Source organism: Doryrhamphus excisus, chromosome 12 (genome assembly GCF_030265055.1).
Source record: "Doryrhamphus excisus isolate RoL2022-K1 chromosome 12, RoL_Dexc_1.0, whole genome shotgun sequence".
Classification (NCBI taxonomy): Eukaryota; Metazoa; Chordata; class Actinopteri; order Syngnathiformes; family Syngnathidae; genus Doryrhamphus; species Doryrhamphus excisus.
In genome coordinates, this window is record NC_080477.1 from 1,745,900 (window position 1) to 1,767,544 (window position 21,645).

A 21,645-nucleotide genomic window follows, 5' to 3' on the forward strand; every position below is an offset into this window, starting at 1 on the left:
CAGAGCATAGCGGGAGGGCTGCACGAGTGCTGCTGGCAGTGGGAGAGCTGCGGTTCATTCAGCACAGCCACCTCTCTTTTCATGGGGCCTTTAAGAGTCTTTTGGCCAGCATGGCTACAGCAGAGCATGGCGGTAGAGCTGCATGAGTGCTGCCGCCAATGGGATGCATTGTGAAGCAGAGCAGAGTCTTTTGGCAAGCTTGCCTACAGCAGAGCATAGTCGTAGGGCTGCACGAGTGCTGCTGACTCTGGGAGAGCTGTGGTTCATTGAGCACGACCACCTCTCTTTTCATGGGGCCTTTAAGAGTCTTTTGGTGAGATTGCCAACAGCACAGCATGGTGGTAGGGCTGCACGAGTGCTGCCAGCTGTGGGAGATCTGTGGTTCATTGAGCACAGCCTCTTCTCTTTTCATGGGGCTTTTAAGAGTCCTTTGGCAAGCTTGGCTACAGCAGAGCATAGCGGGAGGGCTGCACGAGTGCTGCTGACTGCAGGAGAGCTGTGGTTCATTGAGCACGGCCTCTCTTTTCATGGGGCCTTCAAGAGTCTTTTGGTGAGCTTGCCAACAGCAGAGCATGGTTGTAGGGCTGCACGAGTGCTGTTGGCTCTGGGAGAGCTGCGGTTCATTGAGCACGGCCACCTCTCTTTTCATGAGGCCTTTAAGAGTCTTTTGGTGAGCTTGCCAACAGCATAGCATGGTGGTAAGGCTGCACGAGTGCTGCCGGCTCTGGGAGAGCTGTGGTTCATTGAGCACGGCCTCTTCTCTTTTCATGGGGCCTTTAAGAGTCTTTTGGCCAGCTTGCCTACAGCAGAGCATGGTGGTAGGGCTACACGAGTGCTTCCGCCAATGGGATGCACTGTGAAGCAGAGCAGAGTCTTTTGGCAAGGTTGCCTACAGCAGAGCATGGTGGTAGGGCTGCACAAGTGCTGTTGGCTCTGGGAGAGCTGTGGTTCATTGAGCACAGCCTCTTCTCTTTTCATGGGGCTTTTAAGAGTCTTTTGGCAGGCTTGGCTACAGCAGAGCATAGCGGGAGGGCTGCACGAGTGCTGCTGGCTGTGGGAGAGCTGTGGTTCATTGAGCACAGCCTCTTTTTTCATGGGGCCTTTAAGAGTCTTTTGGCAAGCTTGGCTACAGCAGAGCATAGTGGGAGGGCTGCACGAGTGTTGCTGGCTGTGGGAGAGCTGCGGTTCATTGAGCACAGCCACCTCTCTTTTCATGGGGCCTTTAAGAGTCTTTTGCCTACAGCAGAGCATGGTGGTAGGGCTACACGAGTGCTGCACGAGTGCTGCCGCCAATGAGATGCATTGTGAAGCAGAGCAGAGTCTTTTGGCAAGCTTGCCGACAGCAGAGCATAGTGGTAGGGCTGCACGAGTGCTGTTGGCTCTGGGAGAGAGCTGCGGTTCATTGAGCACAGCCACCTCTCTTTTCATGTGCCTTTAAGAGTCTTTTGGCAAGCTTGGCTATAGCAGAGTATGACTGCACAAGTGCTGTCGGCTCTGGGAGAGCTGCGGTTCATTGAGCTCATTGAGCCTCTCTTTGCATGGGGCTATTAAGAGTCTTTTGGCAAACTTGGCTACAGCAGAGCATGGTGGTAGGGCTGCACGAGTGCTGCCGGCTCTGGGAGAGCTGCAGTTCATTGAGCACGACCACCTCTCTTTTCATGGCGCCTTTAAGAGTCTTTTGGTGAGCTTGCCAACAGCATAGCATGGTGGTAGAGCTGCACGAGTGCTGCTGGCTGTGGGAGAGCTGCGGTTCATTGAGCACGGCCACCTCTCTTTTCATGGGGCCTTTAAGAGTCTTTTGCCTACAGCAGAGCATGATGGTAGGGCTACACGAGTGCTGCACGAGTGCTGCCGCCAATGAGATGAGGAGCATGACTTTCCCATATTCCAATTCCAATTGCTATCCAAGCTGTACGCTGACTACTCGGAAGTATACTCATGTTTACTTTCCGTGTATTGCCCCTTGATAATATATCATGAAATACCTGTACTTGTTGAAATGTGAGGGGTGTACTCACTTTTGCCAGGGGCCCTCAATAGGCGGCTCGTGGGCCATATCCGGCCTGTTAATGCCTTTTATGTGGCCCGTAAAAAAAACAACCCCTGAAGCAGAGGTGCCCATTTTCTGTGATCTGTAGAATAGTTCAGTGGCTTAGCGGATGGAGGTTCAAATCCCAAAGTGTACATTTTAAACAATTTTTTTTTTTTTTTTTTTTTTACAAACCAGAGTTAGCGACTTTGTCATACCTAGCACTGGCAGGAAGATGGCGCCAGTGCACAATTTCCATCTATACCAATCCGGGCCCCCAATTGTCAGGTTTCAATAAAATGTTCATTCATTCATTCATTCATTTTCTACCGCTTTTCCTCACGAGGGTCGCGGGGGTGCTGGAGCCTATCCCAGCTGTCTTTGGGCGTAAGGCGGGGTACACCCTGGACTGGTCGCCAGCCAATCACAGGGCACATATAGACAAACAACCATTCACACTCACATTCATACCTATGGACAATTTGGAGTCGCTAATTAACCTAGCATGTTTTTGGAATGTGGGAGGAAACCGGAGTACCCGGAGAAAAGCCACGCATGCACGGGGAGAACATGCAAACTCCACACAGAGATGCCCGAGGGTGGGATTGAACCCTGGTCTCCTAGCTGTGAGGTCTGCGCGCTTCAATAAAATGTTACAAAGAAAAAAACTGAGTTATCTCACTGGGCGGAGTGCGGGACAGGATGTAGAAGAGGAGGAGGAGGAGGAGGAAGAAGAAGAAGAAGCGGAGGTCTGAAGAGCAGGGCTGGAAGGAGTGGGAGAGGGAGACGGCGCCACCTTAGCCGGGGTCAAAGGGCACTGGCGGGTGGTCTGAGAGGTCACTGTAGACTGTGGCAAGCAAAGAAAGAGAGAGAAAGAGAGAGAGAGAGAAGGGGAATAAATAAAAAGCAGAAACAGAGAATAATAAAAATATCAGTAGAAGTACAATTTAAGGGGGTCAAAGGTGAGCTTAAGCAGAGAGAGCGGCGGGGCAGGGTCAAAGGTCACAAAGGCGGGCAAAACGGTCTTGATTGATTTGCAAAACATCACAAATGACACCGACTTTCATCGAGCTAGCTAGCTAGCTAGCTAGCTAGCAGACGCGGCAACATGGATTGAGAGAAGTCTTGCTCGGCAGGATTTGACTATCTGCTGCCCCATACAACAGAGAAAGGACAGGGAGACCTGGCAGGATAAAAAAAAACACACATGAAGGTAACATTTTCACCTTTTTTTTTTTTGCATATAATACAAAACGTTTCAATAAAGATTGGTTGAAAAAAACATGGCTGCCATTAAACCAAATATATTTTGCGTCATTAAGCATAAACAACCATGATGGCCGCCGCTAATGTACACAAAGTCAACTGCGGAGGAACAGGAGGGAGAAGAAGGAGGAGAAGGAGGAGGGGGGAGTAAAAAGTTTCACAGGATCTAAAATGTACTGAAGTGCTCGGGGACGTTGGTGTATGAGACAAGGAGAGCATGGGCGGGCGGGGGGGGGGGGGGTTGACACGCGTGTGCACGAAGCCACAGGGTGCATCCCACCGCCGGCTACGCCACGCTGTCGCCATATCCCCGCTTCTTCTCCTCGTACGCTGGCACCAAAGCCTCGTTAGCTTTTTTTTTTTTTTTTTTTTTTTTAAATAATCAAGCAGTTGGGATGATGAATGATTGAGGAGGCATGGAAGGAAGGAAGCTCAGGATGCCTTCGCCCCCCTCGGGGGGTCTGCGGTAAAGACTGACAGGCCCGACAGTGCAGGTTGAGCTCTGGGAATAAACACCATTCCCTTTCATTTCCCGACCCGCTCCTGCTTTTCCTGATGAGGGGGGGGCAACAACACGGCGACCCGCTACCGTGTCACCGGTGTTGCCAGAGGGGGGGCTTCCTGACATAGGACGGGTAAAGGTTATTTTGTCTTAAAAACACAACACAATAAGCTGTACAAAAGTGTCATTTCTAATTCTTCTGCTTTAAACTCATTATTATCAGAACTGGATTAAAAGTGAGTATTATTGTATTTTAAAAGGTCTAATTTTTTATACATATCTTGTATTGTGCGTATCAAGTGTACCTAATGTTGTAGCAAGTGAGTGTGGAAGTTTTGTATAATGTCGCCCTCTAGTGACGGATGGTTGTCCTTGCATTTATTTGAAACACAAAGGACTACTGATTCAATTTAAAAATGTTTTTTTTTGTTGTTTTTGCTTAAAAAAACGTAAATTATATTGACTGATATCCTTTAAATCAGGGTCGTCCAAACCAAATCCAACGACGGCCAACTAAATTAAAGTATGCAACTTTGATATTTTAAAGCAACACATATGTTATGTCATACTGTATATAACATTTCAGCATTTGTTTTTAATTCGACAATTATTTCAACTTTGCCCTTAAATAATCTTTGTAAATGTTCTTTTTTGTAATATTAGGACTTAATTCACATATTATTTTGACTTTATTCCCATAATATAACAATAATATAACAATATTTTAATATCTATTTTACTATTTTATTTCTTCTTTTATCTTTTATTTTTGGGTTAAATTCAATTTGTGCCTTTATTTATTGTATTTTATTTATTTTATTAAAATAAATTTTAATATAATATATTTTTTATATAAAATAAATTTTATTATTTATTATTATTATTTAATAATTTTATTATATTTCAGTTTGGACTCTAATAATAATCAGACTGTGCTTACGGAAAAACAAACAAAATACAGACTGTGTATATGTATGTATATATATATATATATATATATATATATATATATATATATATATATATATATATATATATATATATATATATATATATATATATATATATATATATATATATGCACGTCATGGGAGGTATAATACATAATATAATACATTAATAATACATTATTTTAAAAATAAATAATGAATAAGAATAAATAAATAATATATATATATATATAAGAATAAATAAATAAATTATATATATATAATTTATTTATTTATTCTTATTCATTATATATATATATATATATAATTTATTTATTTATTCTTATTCATTATTTATTTTTATTCTGACTCTGATAATATTATAACTTTATTTCTTTCGTTTCAAATAATTTTCCGTGTTTAATAAAATCATGTATTATTAATGTATTATATTATGTATTATACCTCCCGTGACGTGCATTGTTAGCTAGCTAATACCAACTAATTTTCTCTTGTTTTGCACAGAAAATGTGTTCAAATTTCATATAACGATTGTGAATGAAGATCCAAATAAATTTTTTTAAGTGCAGTTCTCCTTTAAACATATGCAAAAGTCGGAAAAGTGGGAATTGTGTGGAAAGGGCTCTTTAAATACATTTTAGAAATGTAAACATTTGTCTTCAGTGACAATAAACTATCTTAGATAAATGATCGTCTTCCATAAAGAAATAATTGATTGTAAAACTGAAACGGCAGCCCAATAAAGACGTGTAATATAAAAACTATTTCCAACTTTATGATCTGTCTGTAGCGACTGACGAGTCTTCACCTTTAATTGTCTCCAATTGCGTGTGTCGTTCCGATGCGGAGCGATCACTTGCTATTATTATTATTATTGCTATTATTAATGTGCTCCATTAAAAATGACAATATGTGCCATAAAGACGACAACATCAGAAGGCTGGGCAAGTGCATTAGCTGCCTGTACGTTCATTTTTTCTTTTTTTTTTGCATGAGTGATGTATGCACAGGTGATAATAAGCAAAATCCCATGCATGATTCAGTAGATGATTAACTGGAAGAGCCTATAAAGTCATTAGGCAGCCTCGCTGACGTTAATTCATTAATTCATCACGGCCAATACACGCAATAATATTAATGAGCATTAATTTGCCCTAATTACACTAGTCTTAGTCACGGCCCAATTAGGCTGCAGAAGAGAGTTGTCATCATAATAATGAAATGCAGTCTAATTAGCCTGATTTCATTTAACAAAAGGTCACCGGATTAAGCCCCGCCCTTTTGTGGGAATCTGGCGGAAAAGACCGGGTGGTTAGGAAATATTGACGAGGAATCTGTTCAATTGTGGAGTCGATAAGAACTTATTTTCAAAGAAGTAAATAAGCTTAATGAAGCTTAACGACAGACTTCAGGCAGAGGTGGGTATCTATTTATTATTATTATTATTATTATTATTATTATTATTCATTTAATCGGGCGCTGATCCACGTAGGACTGTTAGGGCGTGGCGGATATCTGCTCCCTGCTGAATGCCAGTCTAATGATTTTCAAGGAAAATAGTTGCTCAAAAATCCAGACTTGAGACACAGCGGTAGAGTAGCGTCCTGGCTGCTCAGTACAATATGGCTCAAGCAAGAATCAAGTCGACATTGAGCAAAGTACGAAGAACCGAATGTATGCGAGACATATGACAGGCGGGCTTCTGTTATTAAGCACCGACAGCAAAAACACTAGTCAAAGATCCTCTATATGACAGAGCACTTCTGTCATATTTTCGTTTTGAAGAACTGTTTTGAAGAGCACGCTGTAAAAATGCCAGTAAAAGATTCTCCTGTACGTGACGGGTGAGTTGAGCTGTTTTTAAGCACCTACTTGTCAAAGATCCTCTACGTTACAGGAGCGCTCAGCAGTTTGTTTTTAAGTGCATACAGCAAAAACACTTGCCAAAGATCCTCTATATAACAGGACGTGTTGTTTATAAGCACCTATGGGAAAAACACAAGTCAAAGATCCTCTATATTACAGGACATGTTGTTTATAAGCTCCCATGGCAAAAACACAAGTCAAAGATCCTCTATATATGACAGCAGCATTCTGCTGTTTTTAAGCACCTATGTCAAAAACACTAGTCAAAGATCCTCTATATACAACAGCAGCGTTCTGCTGTTTTTAAGCACCTATGACAAAAATGCCCGTCAAAGATCCTCTAAATTACAGGACTTGTTGTTTTTAAGCACCTATGGCAAAAACGCTAGTCAAAGATCCTCTATGACAGGAGGACTCTGCTGAAAAAAAGGCGAGTCAAAGAGCCATGATACAACAGGAGCGCGCTGCTGTTATACTGTAAAAAGACTAGTCAAAGATCCTCTATAAATGACAGCAGCATTCTGCTGTTTTTAAGCACCTATGGCAAAAATGCTAGTCAAAGATCCTCTCTATATGACAGCAGCATTCTGCTGTTTTTAAGCACCTATGGCAAAAACGCTAGTCAAAGATCCTCTATATTACAGGACGTGTTGTTTTTAAGCACCTATGGCAAAAACGCTAGTCAAAGATCCTCTATATATGACGGCAGCGTTGTGCTCTTTTTCAGCACCTATGGCAAAAGCACTAGTCAAAGATCCTCTATATACGACAGCAGCATTCTGCTGTTTTTAAGCACCTATGGCAAAAACGCTAGTCAAAGATCCTCTATATTACAGAACGTGTTGTTTTTAAGCACCTATGGCAAAAACGCAAGTCAAAGATCATCTCTATATTACGGCAGTGTTCTGCTGTTTTTAAGCACCTATGTCAAAAACACTAGTCAAAGATCCTCTATGACAGGAGGACTCTGCTGAAAAAAAGGCTAGTCAAAGAGCCATGATACAACAGAAGCGCGCTGCTGTTATACGGTAAAAAGACTAGTCAAAGATCCTCTATATATGACAGCAGCATTCTGCTGTTTTAAGCACCTATGGCAAAAATGCAAGTCAAAGATCCTCTATATATGGCAGCAGCATTCTGCTGTTTTTAAGCACCTGTGGCAAAAACGCTAGTCAAAGATCCTCTATATACACCAGCAGCGTTCTGCTGTTTTTAAGCACCTATGGCAAAAACGCTAGTCAAAGATCCTCTATGACAGGAGGACTCTGCTGAAAAAAAGGCGAGTCAAAGAGCCATGATACAACAGGAGCGCGCTGCTGTTATACGGTAAAAAGACTAGTCAAAGATCCTCTATATATGACAGCAGCATTCTGCTGTTTTTAAGCACCTATGGCAAAAATGCTAGTCAAAGATCCTCTCTATATGACAGCAGCATTCTGCTGTTTTTAAGCACCTATGGCAAAAACGCTAGTCAAAGATCCTCTATATATGACAGCAGCGTTCTGCTGTTTATAAGCACCTATGGCAAAAACGCTAGTCAAAGATCCTCTATATACGACAGCAGCATTCTGCTGTTTTTATGCACCTATGGCAAAAACGCTAGTCAAAGATCCTCTATATACAACAGCAGCTTTCTGCCGTTTTTAAGCACCTATGGCAAAAACGCTAGTCAAAGATCCTCTATATACGACAGCAGCATTCTGCTGTTTTTATGCACCTATGGCAAACACGCTAGTCAAAGATCCTCTATATACAACAGCAGCTTTCTGCCGTTTTTAAGCACCTATGGCAAAAACGCTAGTCAAAGATCCTCTATATACGACAGCAGCATTCTGCTGTTTTTAAGCATCTATGGCAAACACGCTAGTCAAAGATCCTCTATATACAACAGCAGCTTTCTGCCGTTTTTATGCACCTATATCAAAAACGCTAGTCAAAGATCCTCTATATACGACAGCAGCATTCTGCTGTTTTTAAGCACCTATGGCAAAAACGCTAGTCAAAGATCCTCTATATACAACAGCAGCGTTCTGCTGTTTTTATGCACCTATATCAAAAAATGCTAGTCAAAGATCCTCTATATATGACAGCAGCGTTCTGCTGTTTTTAAGCACCTATGGCAAAAACGCTAGTCAAAGATCCTCTATATTACAGAACGTGTTGTTTTTAAGCACCTATGGCAAAAACGCAAGTCAAAGATCATCTCTATATTACGGCAGTGTTCTGCTGTTTTTAAGCACCTATGTCAAAAACACTAGTCAAAGATCCTCTATGACAGGAGGACTCTGCTGAAAAAAAGGCTAGTCAAAGAGCCATGATACAACAGGAGCGCGCTGCTGTTATACTGTAAAAAGACTAGTCAAAGATCCTCTATATATGACAGCAGCATTCTGCTGTTTTAAGCACCTATGGCAAAAATGCAAGTCAAAGATCCTCTATATATGGCAGCAGCATTCTGCTGTTTTTAAGCACCTGTGGCAAAAACGCTAGTCAAAGATCCTCTATATACACCAGCAGCGTTCTGCTGTTTTTAAGCACCTATGGCAAAAACGCTAGTCAAAGATCCTCTATATTACAGGACGTGTTGTTTTTAAGCACCTATGGCAAAAACACTAGTCAATGATCCTCTATGACAGGAGGACTCTGCTGAAAAAAGGCTAGTCAAAGAGCCATGATACAACAGGAGCGCACTGCTGTTATACTGTAAAAAGACTAGTCAAAGATCCTCCAAATGACAAAAGACCTACTGCAGAAACGCTTGTTGAAGACCATCTCTTTGACAGAAGCGCTCTGCTGTTTTTGAGGACATATGGTGGAAGTCCTCTATCTGACAAAAGAGCTCTGTTGTTATTTATGTTGATAATTATTCATGCTGGCAACAGTTTGACCCTGGAACAGATGATTTCTATTTCCATTACGTCCTATGATAAATAATGGTGGCTATGACGTTGAGCAGCATCCCAAAGAGATTAAAACAGGAATTAGATTGTATTCCTAATTACCATGAAGATTCCCATTACCTGTGGCGTCGTGACCCTGAAGGACGCCCCCGTGGTGGGGGTGGCAGGTCGTGGCGAGATGTTATTCTGGGCCTGGGCCTGACCCTGGGCTTGGGCTTGAGCCTGGGCTTGAGCTTGAGCCAAGGCCTGCTGAGGAACCAACACCAGCTGGCCCAGCTCAGTCCGGACCAACACCATGCCTGAGGAAGCATGGGGACATTCGTTAGCAGGACACAGTGAGGGAGGGGGGCAACAGGGGGCACATTTGCACCCCCAGTAATACAAAATAAGGCCATTAGTCAAACCTAAATATAAAAAAACAATAAAAATAACAATAAACAATCAAAAACAAACAATAAAAATAAAAGATAACAATCCTGAAGGTTTGCTGTTCCATCATTTTGGATTAAAGTTCATGGGAACTATCCAGAACTTTCCACAATGGCATTCAAGACATTGCTGCCGTTCTCATTCGCTCATTCATTCTTTCCTCTAGAAAACAAACCAAAGGCTCACTCATCAAGGATTGTTGTACAGGGAGAAGTTCATTGTTCTGTCATTTTGGATTAAAGTTACAGGAACTATCCTGAACATACCACAGTGACATTGACAACGTTGCTGTCACTCTTTCCTCTAGAAAACAAACTCAAACCTCACACATCAATGATCGTTGCACCGGGAAAGGTTCCCTCTTTTGTCATTTTGGATTAAAGTTACAGGAACTATCCTGAACACACCACAATTGCATTGAAGACGTTTCTGTTATTCAAATTCTGTCATTCCTTCCTCTAGAAAACAAACTCCAGGCTCACTCATCAAGGATTGTTGTACAGGGAGAAGTTCCTTGTTCTGTCATTTTGGATTAAAGTTACAGGAACTATCCTGAACATAACACAATTACATTGATGTCATTCTTTCCCCTAGAGAACAAACTCAAACCTCACACATCAAGGATCGTTGCACCGGGAAAGGTTCCCTCTTTTGTCATTTTGGATTAAAGTTACAGGAACTATCCTGAAAATACCACTATTGCATTGAAGACGTTTGTTAGTCCTATGCTGTCATTCCTTCCTCTAGAAAACAAATTCCAGGCTCACTCATCAAGGATTGTTGTACAGGGAGAAGTTCCTTGTTCTGTCATTTTGGATTAAAGTTACAGGAACTATCCTGAAAATACCACTATTGCATTGAAGACGTTTGTTAGTCCTATGCTGTCATTCTTTCCTCTAGAAAACAAACACCAGCCTAACTCATCAAGGATTGTTGTACCGAGAGAAGTTCCTTGTTCTGTCATTTTGGATAAAAGTTACAGAAAATATCCTGATCATAAAACGGTGGCATTGAAGACATTGTTGTCATTCTTATTACTTCCTCTAGAAATTAATCTCCAGCCTCACTCATCAAGGATTGTTGTGCCGAGAGAAGTTCCTTGTTGTGTCATTTTGGATTAAAGTTACAGAAAATATCCTGAACATAAAACTGTGGCATTGAAGACATTGTTGTCATTCTTATTACTTTGTCTAGAAATTAAACTCTAGGCTCAAACATCAAGGATTGTTGTACAGGGAGAAGTTCCTTGTTGTGTCATTTTGGATTAAAGTTACAGAAAATATCCTGAACATAAAACGGTGGCATTGAAGACATTGTTGTCATTCTTATTACTTCCTCTAGAAATTAAACTCCAGCCTCACTCATTAAGGATTGTTGTGCAGAGAGAACTTCCTTGTTGTGTCATTTTGGATTAAAGTTACAGAAAATATCCTGAACATAAAACTGTGACATTGTTGTCATTCTTATTACTTCCTCTAGAAATTAAACTCCAGGCTCACACATCAAGGATTCCTCTAGAAATTACAAGTTCCTTGTTGTGTCATTTTGGATGAAAGTTACAGAAAATATCCTGAACATAAAACAGTGGCATTGAAGACATTGTTGTCATTCCTATTACTTCCTCTAGAAATTAAACTCCAGCCTCACTCATCAAGGATTGTTGTACAGGGAGAAGTTCCTTGTTGTGTCATTTTGGATTAAAGTTACAGAAAATATCCTGAACATAAAACTGTGACATTGTTGTCATTCTTATTACTTCCTCTAGAAATTAAACTCCAGGCTCACACATCAAGGATTCCTCTAGAAATTACAAGTTCCTTGTTGTGTCATTTTGGATTAAAGTTACAGAAAATATCCTGAACATAAAACTGTGACATTGTTGTCATTCTTATTACTTCCTCTAGAAATTAAACTCCAGGCTCACTCATCAATGATTGTTGTACAGGGAGAAGTTCCTTGCTCTGTCATTTTGGATTAAAGTTACAGAAAATATCCAGAATTTCCCACAATGGCACAGGCAATGACGCCATTTCTGTCAAATGACCTGCGCAAGACAAGATTCTCTGCGCAGACAACTACAAAACAAGAGCAAAAACCTGCTGCGCCTGTCACTCAAACACATCAGACTAACATCAAACTCCAGACTAGCGATGATGACGATGATGAGTCTGTATTCATTTAGTGGGGTCTTGTACAAATGTTTCTGCTTGACATTTTGGCTATTGGAACATGACAAGAGCGTTAGATTAAGTATGAGGTCTGGAGCACACCTCTCTGTGGTTTGACAAAAACAAGCCGGTCTTGGGGCTCAAACAGTTTTTGGGGGCCACCGTTCTAAAGAGATAATCGTTGTTTTGACTTATTGGTCGAGGGTGTCTCCCTGCTTACCAGGTGGGATGGTGAAGCCAGGGGGAAGCTGGATGGTGGTCTGCTGCTGGGGCGGTCTAACAATAAGTTGGGGCGCTACCAGCCTCTGAGGTGCCGTCAGTCCGGGTCGGGTCTGAGCCGGCGCCGTCGGCGAGGCAGCAGCGGGCCGGACCGTGTTGATTGTAGTGGTCACAGACGTGGTTTGACCGCCTACGCAGCTCGTTGTCATGGCGGTGGCCACTGTGGTGGTGGTGGTGATGGCGGTGGTAGTCGTAGTGGTGGTCAGAGGCTGACTTGTTGCTGTGGTTGTTGTAGGTGTCGCTGCCATGGCAACAGAGGAAACAGTGTTTATGACAGAGCCGGATGGGACAACTTTGGACTGACATTCGTCTGTGCCGGAAGCCCCCGCAGAGTCAGCTTTGCTGTGGTTCTCCTGGGCAGGCGGCGAGGAGGACGAGGACGGGGAGGTGACCGGTGAGGTCCGGGAGCCCTGCTGGGTCAAGGCTGACACGCTAGTTCCGTTCTGGGCGATGCTGGCCACGATGTGACTGGGGAGTCGCTGCAAGGCGATGGTTGGGGTCCCCCGGTCCAGGGCAATGGCCGACTGGCCCGCAGCCAAGCTGGAGTTCGCTAGGCTGAACGTTGACGTGCTGATGGGGATGCTCACAGGTGGGGTGCAGTTCGGTGTGGGGGTGCCGGTGTCCAAGGAAGTGGATTCTTCGCTATTCCGTCTGGTGGCAACAGCGGCACCGTTCAAACTCTTAATCCGAACAGAGGCGCAACGTCGCGGGGTGGCTGGTCGTCTTTTTGCGGGATTGGCGTCCGCAGGGGGTTCGACTGAGACCGGGGAAGCTTTGGAGGGGAGCCCGGCTTCGGCGGTGCTGATGCTGGCTGGTGGGGAAGATGACACGCCGCCGGACGCGGTTAGTGTTGTGATGGATGCTCCATGTGATTGAGAGCCGCTGTTGCTGGCAGCCGGAGCCGAAGCGATGGAGGGCTCACCGGAGGAAGGGACGCAACCCAGGGAAGGAGATGTGACAGCTTTATCGTCGTTAGAGTTAAAATCCTGGTGCATATCGGCTTTATATCGGCGCCCTTGTTGTTGTTGCTCTACTGTTGTGGAGCCCAGCGGAGCTGCTAGCGTTTTTCCCAAGTGATGGTTAGCGGGGGCAACCGAGCCAGCGCCTCGGCTTTCGTCTGCTTTAACCGCGGAGTTGCTCTGGCCAGCGAGTTGAGACTCCAGCGATCCCACCAGGTCGCTCACAGCCTTCTCGTCCACCTCGGAAAAGAGCATATCTTCCAGGGGGTCGGAGGCGCCCGCCATCTCTGATCTCCGATTGCTGTCTTTTTTTTTTTTTTTTGCTTTCACACTGCGCATGCGTGTTACCAGGCATTGTGGGAACGAGTCTGACGTCATTTTACATTTTTTTAGAGAGAGGCGGGCTTGCGATTCTTTTCAAGTGTTCAATTATTTATAATATTGATCTTCATGCGAAATCATATTACATTGTGTATGTTTTATTGAGCAGTAGTTAGTGTTCTGAGAGTTATATTTCTACGGGAACATGTGTGATGGCAGGTTATGGGGGCAGGGCGTAGAGATCCCGTGGAGTATCGCGATACAACAAAATGGCAGCATATTGAATCTTCCTCCTTTATTTCCTCAAAACAGATCAGTTCTTCTTCCCAATATTCGCGAATAATAACACAGATTCATTATGTAATGTTTGAAAAGTAATTAGGTTTTAAATTTCTTATTGAAATAAAAAAAAAGAAGAGGCAGTGGGGGTGGAACCTTACGAAGCCACAGCCTTCTTCCCCCACAATCCTTAGCGGCGGGTGAAAATAACCAACACGGCCATGTCGTGTCGTAGAAATCAATTTGTGAACGGACAACAGAAACTCACTTCTTAACTTTCTCCAGTGGGATTGCATTCGAATTACTGGCCCAATCTTAACGTATCAGGCGCCATTTTTGACACAAAACATTTTAGGTCAAACCGGTGCTTACGAAAGAGAAGAAAAAATGAGCGGAGGAGGAACGCCGTACATCGGCAGCAAAATTAGTCTCATCTCCAAGGCCGAGATTCGCTATGAAGGAATTTTGTATACAATTGACACTGAAAACTCAACAGTAGCCCTTGCTAAAGGTAGGCCAAGTCAACAAACGATGTGTTTTATAAGTAAAAAAATTTACAGGGCAACATTAGTCGGCAATGACACCGTGTTTTGTCGTAGTTAGCTAGCTAGCTTACAGGCTAACGCTAAGCTAGCCGATTGGCGATCAAGCTAATGTGCGCCCTTTGTTTACGTTGTTGAAGCTAACTTTGTGCTGTTAAGTAAGAGTTGCTTATTTACTAAGGGACCCTCTAAAACTACCTTTTTATACATTTCAACCGAAGATAGTTTGCTTAGGGATCCCATGATAATATACATTTGAAGCAAGCATTTATCAAATTATTGATTTTAAAACTACAAGTGAGGTGGTAAATACATATTAATGTCCACCAGCAATTATGACAAGACAGAGATTAAAGCTGAAATTACCTTTATGAATATACTTTTTTTTAGCTTTGTGATGTCATCTAAAATGTGCATTGACAGGATGGGCTGGACTGTCACTCTGCTGTGACCGATTGGAACTAATCTCTCCTGTTCCCCCCCCCCCCAACAGTTCGCTCTTTTGGTACTGAAGACAGACCTACCGAGCGGCCCATTCCACCTCGGGATGAAGTGTTTGAGTACATCATCTTCCGAGGCAGCGACATTAAGGACTTGACCGTTTGCGAGCCGCCCAAGGCGACCAGCAGTCTCCCTCAGGACCCGGCCATAGTCCAAGTAAGTATGCAGTAGTTTCTGAATGTTATGAAATGATCCCATTTTGCCTCTGGCATCCATGCGTTGAATCAGAGAAGAGACACAGGTGAGAGCAATTGAGTTGACGACTGCTGACTTAGTGGGGGGGGGGCTCAAATATTAAAATGACACGTACAACATGTCCTCAAAACATTCTGTAATGCCAAATACATACTACATTGCAGCGTGTATTATTTTAATCAAGGGTTGTTAATTTACTTGTTAAAAATACAGGCCTGGTATTCTGTTCTCATTTGACTCAAATCCACTTCATAACTATATGAGAAAATACATCTTTTAGATTTAGGCCACAAGTGTGATTGATTAACAATAACTAATTTTGGCAATCAATGTCTAAGCAAAGTCTATACCAATGTCTTTGTTGTCCTAGTCGTCCATTGGAACCACCAGCAGCAGTGCACCGGCAGCATCATCGTCCTCCTCATTCCCATCTGCCGCCTCCTATGCCCCCTTCAGGGCCCCAGTCCAAACGTATGGACAGTTTGGCGTCGCACCCCTCGGAGCTCAGCAGTTTGGGGCTGCCGGAGGTAAGAAGAAATGATAACGTAATAAAAACACCACAACGGGACACTCAATTACAATAAAATTACGGTGAAAATGTGTAGAACCTTAATCCTTCACTGGTACCCTTCTGTGAAGAAGGTCTATAATTAGAATTCTCTCCAGAAATGTTAAACACTTACATTCACGGGTGCCCGCTTTAGTATCATTACTCAAAGCGCTTCTTAGAGTGGTTACGCCATCTCGGCTGTTAGTATACCTGTTTTATATTTGTGTCGTCGGTGCTGTGAAGGACGTACCAGTCCTCAGCTGGACCCTCTTGCAAAGAGTTCCACCCTGGAGCAGAAGGTGCAGGCCCCCGCCTCGGCTGTCCTGGCGGCACCCGCACCGGTCGGCCAGAGGAGTCAGATGGCAGCACCTCCGCGACTCGGTGGAGCCTCGACTGTTAGCCAGAAGCCTCCTGACCTCCTGGAGCAGAGGAAAGGTGAGTGTAGTTAACTTCAGGTTTGACACATGTGAATATTCAGTCTTTTAACGTCCTTATTTTTTTTTTTTGTTCAGCTCCAGAGGTGCCCAGAATGACTCAAGTGGATAATGAACAAAATGCTATGGAAAACCGGGATCCCAACAGGCGTCAAGCTGGTGAGTAGTTTGCATCATGGCTTATGGAGATTCATGAAGTCTTAGTTACCACCTACTTAAGCTGTCTTCCACTTCTGTGTGGTACATTGATAATAATAATGTCTGGGGAAAATTATATTTTTGTTTGAAAACACAAAATGGCTACAAAAACATCACAACATAAAGTGCCTAAGCATAACCTAGAGACTTTTCTCTTTTCATGTAAGCTATTTGTCATTTCTACAACTCGGATAAGCAACAAGACTTTTGTCAGGCACAGTATGACTCTTCGAGCATGCACGCACGCACGCACAAGGACGTGATTGACAGCCCTTTGCCTCCCCCTCAGCTGGCATTCAGGCCAATCGCCGCGGGGGGCGCGGACGAGGAAACCGCAGCCGGGGCAAAATGAATGTGCGCAGGGACGGGCTCATGAAGTTCGAGGAGGACTTTGATTTCGAGACGGCCAACGCTCAGTTCCACAAGGACGACATCGACAAGGAGCTGCAGACCAAACTCAAGCTGAAAGGTGCCGCACACAAACACACACACACACACTCGCTCACAGTTTGGGGTAATAAACTTTTTATTTTTTATAACCCGCAGACGACAAGGCTGAAAAGGCGCTGAACGGGGAAGAAACCGAACAGGAGCATCCTGCGAGCGAGGCAGCGGCCGAGGAGGAGGAGGCCGTGATCAACGCCTACTACGATAAGACCAAGTCCTTCTTTGACAACTTGTCCTGCAACGACTCCAAGTACTTACCTTGGGTTATCATACACATACACTAGAACCTCTAAACTTGTACACTCGTTACCTTGGATTATCATACACATACACTGGAACCTCTAAACTTGAACACTCGTTACCTTGGGTTATCATACACATACACTAGAACCTCTAAACTTGTACACTCCTTACCTTGGGTTATCATCCACATACACTAGAACCTCTAAACTTGTACACTCCTTACCTTGGGTTATCATACACATACACTGGAACCTCTAAACTTGTACACTCGTTACCTTGGGTTATCATCCACATACACTAGAACCTCTAAACTTGAACACTCGTTACCTTGGGTTATCATCCGCATACACTGGAACCTCTAAACTTGTACACTCGTTACCTTGGGTTAGCATCCGCATACACTGGAACCTCTAAACTTGTACACTCCTTACCTTGGGTTATCATACGCATACACTGGAACCTCTAAACTTGTACACTGCTTACCTTGGGTTATCATACGCATACACTGGAACCTCTAAACTTGTACACTCGTTACCTTGGGTTATCATCCACATACACTAGAACCTCTAAACTTGAACACTCATTACCTTGGGTTATCATCCGCATACACTGGAACCTCTAAACTTGTACACTCGTTACCTTGGGTTAGCATCCGCATACACTGGAACCTCTAAACTTGTACACTCGTTACCTTGGGTTATCATATGTATACACTGGAACCTCTAAACTTGTACACTCGTTACCTTGGATTATCATACGCATACACTGGAACCTCTAAACTTGTACACTCCTTACCTTGGGTTATCATACACATACACTGGAACCTCTAAACTTGTACACTCCTTACCTTGGGTTATCATACACATACAGTGGAACCTCTAAACTTGTACACTCGTTACCTTGGATTATCATACGCATACACTGGAACCTCTAAACTTGTACACTCGTTACCTTGGGTTATCATACGCATACACTAGAACCTCTAAACTTGTACACTCGTTACCTTGGGTTAGCATCTGCATACACTGGAACCTCTAAACTTGTACACTCGTTACCTTGGAACCTCTAAACTTGTACACTCGTTACCTTGGGTTATCATACGCATACACTGGAACCTCTAAACTTGTACACTCGTTACCTTGGGTTATCATACGCATACACTGGAACCTCTAAACTTGTACACTCGTTACCTTGGGTTATCATACGCATACACTGGAACCTCTAAACTTGTACACTCATTACCTTGGGTTATCATACGCATACACTATAACCTCTAAACTTGTACACTCGTTACCTTGGGTTATCATACGCATACATTGGAACCTCTAAACTTGTACACTCGTTACCTTGGATTATCATACGCATACACTGGAACCTCTAAACTTGTACACTCGTTACCTTGGGTTATCATACGCATACACTGGAACCTCTAAACTTGTACACTCGTTACCTTGGGTTATCATACGCATACACTGGAACCTCTAAACTTGTACACTCGTTACCTTGGATTATCATACGCATACACTGGAACCTCTAAACTTGTACACTCGTTACCTTGGGTTATCATACGCATACACTGGAACCTCTAAACTTGTACACTCGTTACCTTGGGTTATCATACGCATACACTGGAACCTCTAAACTTGTACACTCGTTACCTTGGGTTATCATCCGCATACAGTGGAACCTCTAAACTTGTACACTCGTTACATTGGGTTATCATACGCATACACTGGAACCTCTAAACTTGTACACTCGTTACCTTGGGTTATCATGCGCATACACTGGAACCTCTAAACTTGTACACTCGTTACCTTGGGTTATCATACGCATACACTGGAACCTCTAAACTTGTACACTCGTTACCTTGGGTTATCATACGCATACACTGGAACCTCTAAACTTGTACACTCGTTACATTGGGTTATCATACGCATACACTGGAACCTCTAAACTTGCACACTAAACATATCACACGACATAAAATGCCCATTGTTTGTATTTTTATGATGCAAAATGCTTAATTTCCAATGTTCTCATATACATATTTGACTAATATTAGGCCATATTCAACCACAAAATAATTAATTTTTTGAAAAACCCGAGTTAAGCGTGAAGGAACGATGTTTGAACCCCAAGGTCGTGAGGTAGGACAGTAGAAATGATCTGTTCCAGGGTCAAACTGTTGCCTTTTATTAAAAAAAAAAACCCTACAGCCAATGTTCATTCTGCTCACATTCATGGAGTGTTCAACTTTGGAGGTGCCTCTGTTTTTTTGTTTTTTTTTTTTAGCATGAATGTTAGAATGAACGCGTCTATTCAGCTAACCAGCACGTCGTCTTTAGTCGCCCGGTGCGTAGTTTGGTCGGATTCGGTAGGGAATTGGGTATGATTGACAGGAAGATGCAAAGGAAGGACCCATAAGAGGATGACTTAGTGATGTGTTGACTGAAACACTAATGCATTGTTGTTTTGGTTGTGTTGCAGTCGATCAAACGAAGGATTTTCAAGGTAAGTCGCGTTTAAATTCTTGTTTGAGTCTTTTCACATGAATTTCCATTCCATTGTCAAGCATGTTTTGTTTTTTTTTAATGTCAAAGAGATCGGAGGCCGACCTGGGCTGAGGAGAGACGCATGAACGCCGAGACGTTCGGCATCCCCATGAGGCACAACCGAGGCCGAGGGGGCTTCCGCGGCCGAGGCTTCATGGGGCCCCGAGGTGGGCGGGGGCGGCCGTCGAGTCGAGGCTCCTTCGGGCCGCCTCGCGGCGCGCCGCCCGGCTTCAGGGGCGGATTCAGGGGAGGACGAGGAGGCCGGGATTTCTCCGACTACGAATACTCGGTAAACGACCTTGACGTGCGGGAGTGAAGATGACGACTTTGACCTTGACTGGAATTTGTGGTTTGTCTTCCAGAAGGACAACAAGGTGGCGGCGTAGCTTCCCAGACTTGGAGACCAATAGTAGCTCTTCAACAAGGAAATATTCACTTTCAAGAAATGTTCTCCGGTCCGACATTTGCCGGGACGGAAGAAGACGCTCACTCAGCAGGGTCGTCCTCTCACCGGCTCCCCTTGTCCCCCGCCCCCATCCCCCCCTTTTTTGGTCTTTTGTTGTTTCATTCATTAACTGCTGTGTAAAAAATAAGTCGTTCTCTTTGCAGCGACCTGTTTGTACCGTGCGCTAGATAGCTTTATTTTTTTGTCTCCTTTTTCTATTATTACTGCCATTTTTTTTTGTTTTTTTGTGGAATGCCGCAAAGGCCGTGTCGAGGCGGTCCAAAGGAAAAACCAAATTTGAACGCAGGAACGTGCACTTCTTCCACTTTGTGCGATTTTTTTTTTTTTTTTTTTAAAGGCGTTCCCGCTTGTGTTGGCTGAAAGGACAAAGACCCGAATCCTTCCCGTTGACTCGTCTTATTTTCTTACCAACGCTTTAGTAGTTAGCCTGCCAAAAAAAAAAAGTTAGCATTCTGTCAAACGTCTCGTCTCTCGTACTTAACCACGTCAGCCATGTCCCACTCAGTTCAGTTTACTGAAGGATCCCCAAATTCTGTGAAGCGCTCCTGTGAAGGTTTTTGTTTTTATTTCTCCTTCGTGTGACCCCAAGATGTCACAGAATTTCCTCTTATTTCTTTCTTTTCGGGCTCTTGGTGTGTTTCTATTTAGGGAGTGCCTTCAACGGGAGGGATTTTTCTACACTTCTCCCTTTAATGTAAGCTTATGGCAAATGTATTGAAAATGAAGCACTATGAGGTGAGAACAGAGCTGAATGGAGGGAGGGAGGGGAGGGGGGGTTAATGGGGGGGGGGGTGGTTCTGCAGAACATAGGACGGCATTGTTTGTAAATGTGCTGTTTCAAGTCAAATGTTGCACAGATAAGCCGGACACTGCATGATAGCCTGATTAGCCAGGCCAGTCAATTGGAGTTATTGACAAGGAACCAACATTGTTGTTTTGTTTTTTTTTTTCCTAAAAGTTTGTTACCTCCAGCTTCTGGAAATTGGAGTTGTTTTCTTGGGAATTATCAGCAAAATTCAGTTTTTACATAAAAACAATAAAGACTTCAAAGGAGTAATAAAATCTGTGTGTTTTATTATTTATTATTGTAAAGTGTTGTGACTGGACAAGGTAATTAAGGACAGGAGATTTCAACCACATTCGTGGTTTAAAAGAAGAGATCCCTCGTTCATAGAATATACTTTACTTTAATACTTTACCATTTTAAATGAGTCAAGTCTTTTACTAAACTATATATAATTATGTTAACTTCATGTTTAAAAAAGTTATCAAACAGTAAAACAAGGGCCCACTTTTGCTGCATGCTTTAAATGGGAAAGAGTAGTGCCATCCGGTGGGCAATTATAAAACAAAATTATGACAATAAAATACAAAAACGTATTACTTATTCCAATATAAATTACATTAATTGTAGTAATACAATGTATCTCCACTGTTAATCAGCAAACTTAATTTCCAACCCAAATTATTAATAGCTAAAGCTTACTAATACATTATTTTTAAATATTAATCTTTGTATTCACAGCCTAAAAAGTATTAAAAGTAAAATGTTAGCTTATAATGTCATTA

General features: G+C 43.0%; 2 protein-coding genes across 3 annotated transcripts in view; one reads left to right on the forward strand and one right to left on the reverse strand.

Moving 5' to 3' along the window:
* Positions 1-13,652, reverse strand: part of LOC131139092 (transcription initiation factor TFIID subunit 4) — a 145,772-nt gene extending 132,120 nt beyond the window's left edge. The window contains exons 1-3 of one of the 2 annotated variants that reach the window (XM_058088356.1): positions 12,331-13,652; positions 9,634-9,812; positions 2,712-2,876 (exon numbers count right to left, since the gene is read on the reverse strand). In XM_058088356.1, the coding sequence (XP_057944339.1) occupies positions 2,712-2,876; positions 9,634-9,812; positions 12,331-13,633 (1,647 nt within the window). In that variant the 5' untranslated portion in view covers positions 13,634-13,652. The remainder of the gene's footprint in view (positions 1-2,711; positions 2,877-9,633; positions 9,813-12,330) is intronic. The other variant, XM_058088358.1, reaches the window with a different exon arrangement.
* Positions 13,653-13,885: 233 nt separating this feature from the next.
* On the forward strand, positions 13,886-21,138 carry lsm14ab (LSM14A mRNA processing body assembly factor b). The gene is made up of 10 exons (XM_058088359.1): positions 13,886-14,459; positions 14,984-15,147; positions 15,557-15,713; positions 15,980-16,171; positions 16,249-16,329; positions 16,658-16,837; positions 16,915-17,065; positions 19,546-19,569; positions 19,659-19,899; positions 19,973-21,138. The coding sequence occupies exons 1-10, from the start codon at positions 14,336-14,338 to the stop codon at positions 19,994-19,996; spliced, it is 1,338 nt and encodes a 445-aa protein (XP_057944342.1). The 5' UTR covers positions 13,886-14,335; the 3' UTR covers positions 19,997-21,138.
* The last annotated feature ends 507 nt before the right edge of the window (positions 21,139-21,645 follow it).